The sequence below is a fragment of the Protobothrops mucrosquamatus genome, unplaced genomic scaffold, assembly GCF_001527695.2.
Source record: "Protobothrops mucrosquamatus isolate PMUCROS unplaced genomic scaffold, P.Mucros_1.0 scaffold20059, whole genome shotgun sequence".
NCBI lineage: Eukaryota > Metazoa > Chordata > Lepidosauria > Squamata > Viperidae > Protobothrops > Protobothrops mucrosquamatus.
Genome location: NW_015405818.1, coordinates 1 through 2602, shown reverse-complemented (window position 1 = coordinate 2602; position 2602 = coordinate 1). Strand labels below are relative to the sequence as shown.

At 40.0% G+C, this 2602-nt stretch overlaps 1 protein-coding gene across 1 annotated transcript; it reads left to right on the top strand.

The window, feature by feature from the left end:
• Positions 1-224: 224 nt before the first annotated feature.
• On the top strand, positions 225-1650 carry LOC107301942 (SRSF protein kinase 2; the record flags this gene model as incomplete). Its single annotated transcript, XM_015831089.1, is given in 3 exon segments — positions 225-312; positions 1150-1237; positions 1544-1650. Coding segments are annotated over 3 exon segments (283 nt in total), but the record flags the coding sequence as incomplete, so codon positions are not given.
• Positions 1651-2602: the final 952 nt, after the last annotated feature.

Below are 2602 nucleotides of genomic sequence, written 5' to 3'. Positions count from 1 at the left end.
CTGGACAGAGAGAAGTTTCCAGAAGTTGCTCTCCAGCACGAGTCCAAAAGCTCGGAAGATTAAACCTCTGGTCCCGGTTGACCGATCCAGATGGGATCCTGCCTTGTTATCATTTGTAGTGAACCCGTACTTAGTGTCTCTGTTTTCTCTATTTCTTCCTTTAAATAGAAGAAAGAATATAATATTGATAAATCTCTCTCTATATATTAACTATTGTTTTAAAGGGGGAAACGGTTTGTCGCAATGAAAGTTGTGAAAAGCGCTCAACATTATACGGAGACAGCCTTGGATGAAATAAAATTGCTGAAGTGTGTAAGTATCACGGCGACATCCCACTCTTTCTTGCGATAAATTGAAAAGCACTTCTACAGTTGCAAGTAATTTTATGACTTAATTTTAGGAGTCCAGGAAGGCAATGAAAACCACAAGGCCTGTTCGAACCTACCGTCAACGTCGCAACTTTGTTTTCGGTGGCCACAGTTGGGAGGGGGGGAGGATGTGTGCTTTTAAGGTTAAACTAAACAATAAATTGTCCTGTGGGAACCAAGGTCACTGCTGCTGGGGTTTTGGCAGGTTGCTATAAATTAGTTTTTTTTATAATCACAACTGCTTAAAATATTGTCAGCAACCCATTGTCTGGGTTTCAATGCCTAGTTTACTAATACATATTAAGTTCCTTTCTCTCTGTCTCGTTTTTCTAGTCAATGATAAAAAGTATCCCATGTTCTAAAAAAACCCGGGTCTTCTTTCTCTTTCATTTTCAAAGTCAATCTATCCATTTCTGCACACTCTTAAGATTTTTTTAATTAACACTTCCTTCGCTGGTAGATCTTCATTTTTCCAGTATTGAGCGAATACAATTCTTGCTGCAGTTAATATATGTAAAATCAAATATATACACTCTTTCTCATAATTACTTACAGTTATGCCTTCGGTCTTGGTTTCACCTTTGACCATGCCTGTACTTTGTAGCCAATAAATAGGTTTTTTAAGGAAACCTCTTGCTTCTTAGGACTTTTCTTTTTACTGGTCTCCTCTATTGGAACCATGATACCTGCCTTGTCTTTAAAATAAGTGGTTAAAATATAAATGTCGGTGCTTCTGAATTTATTTAAAATGTAACATGTTGTTTCTCGTCTTTGTTTTTAGGTCCGTGAAAGTGACCCTAACGATCCAAATAAAGACATGGTGGTGCAATTAATTGACGACTTTAAAATTTCTGGCTTGAACGGCATACGTATCTTTTCTGTCTTGCCTTTTTAAGCAATATTAAAAAAAAACTTGTTCATCCCCTTCAGAATATTATGCTACGTTAGTGGGTCAGTTCTCTAAAAATGAATTATTATAGTGGGAAATACTGTAGAAAGCAGTTTTGATGGGTCCAGTCTGGGGCTGTGCAATTTATCTGAACGTCTGTCTTTACTTTATATAAGAACCTTGCAATAAGAGTCCATTCAGCAGAATTCTTCTTTGTAATGGCTCTGTAAACATAATTGTACGCCAATAAAAAATCCCTTGCCATTTATCCTTAATGGAAACACAGATGTCTGTATGGTTTTTGAAGTACTCGGACATCACCTTTTAAAATGGATAATTAAGTCCAGCTATCAGGGCCTTCCGATCCATTGTGTAAAAAGTATAATACAACAGGTAAGGTTTCGCTATTAATATGTCAGTTTAGGTATTAATATGTCATTGTCTAGCACAGGGGTGTCAAACTGCCGGCCCGTAGGCCGGACGCGTGACACAGAAGCCACGCCCACCCCATTGCCGGCCACGGCAAAATTCCCAATAACGTTGCGTGACATGACGTCACGAGCTTGACATGTCTGGTCTAGCGAAACTTGGAAATATTGTGATTTTAGTCCCCCCCCTTTTTTTGCATTACTTCCAGGTATTTGTGGTGTTAAGGGGAAATTTGTCCACGAATTCCTCATGAGTGTAAAGTTATAAAACACTTGAGATCATAATACTTAGAAATAGGAATCTTTGAGGAGTTCCAGTTTAGAAAATTAGTTACTGACATTATTCTTAATAGCCCAAAACCTGCATGTTACAACGTGTAGCAGTACATGAAATGACATTATTCTTGTCTCAGCCAGTTGGGTCCTCATTTTAGTGACCTCGGAAGGATGGAAGGCTGAGTCAACCTTGAGCCGGTCAGGATCAAACTCCTGGCAGTAGGCAGAATTAGCCTGCAATACTTCCTTCTAACCACTGTGCCACCAGGAAGGACAATGAGAAAAGGGAATAAGAGAGGAATAATAAGGGAGGGAGGGAGGGAAGGAAGGAAGGAAGGAACAGCAATAGCACTTAGACTTATATACCGCTTCGTAGTGCTTTTACAGCCCTCTCTGAGCGGTTTACAGAGTCAACATGTTGCCCCCAACAATCTGGGTCCTCGTTTTACCGACCTCGGAAGGATGGAAGGGCGAGTCAACCTTGAGCCAGTCAGGATCGAACTGCAGAAGTAGCCTGCAGTACCGCATTCTAACCACCGCGCCACCAGGGCTCATGACTTTCAGGATATTATTTTGGGAATATTTTTTTTTATGTCGCCCTATTCGTAGTGCTGAAGTTAAGCAACATCTGGAAGGCTAGG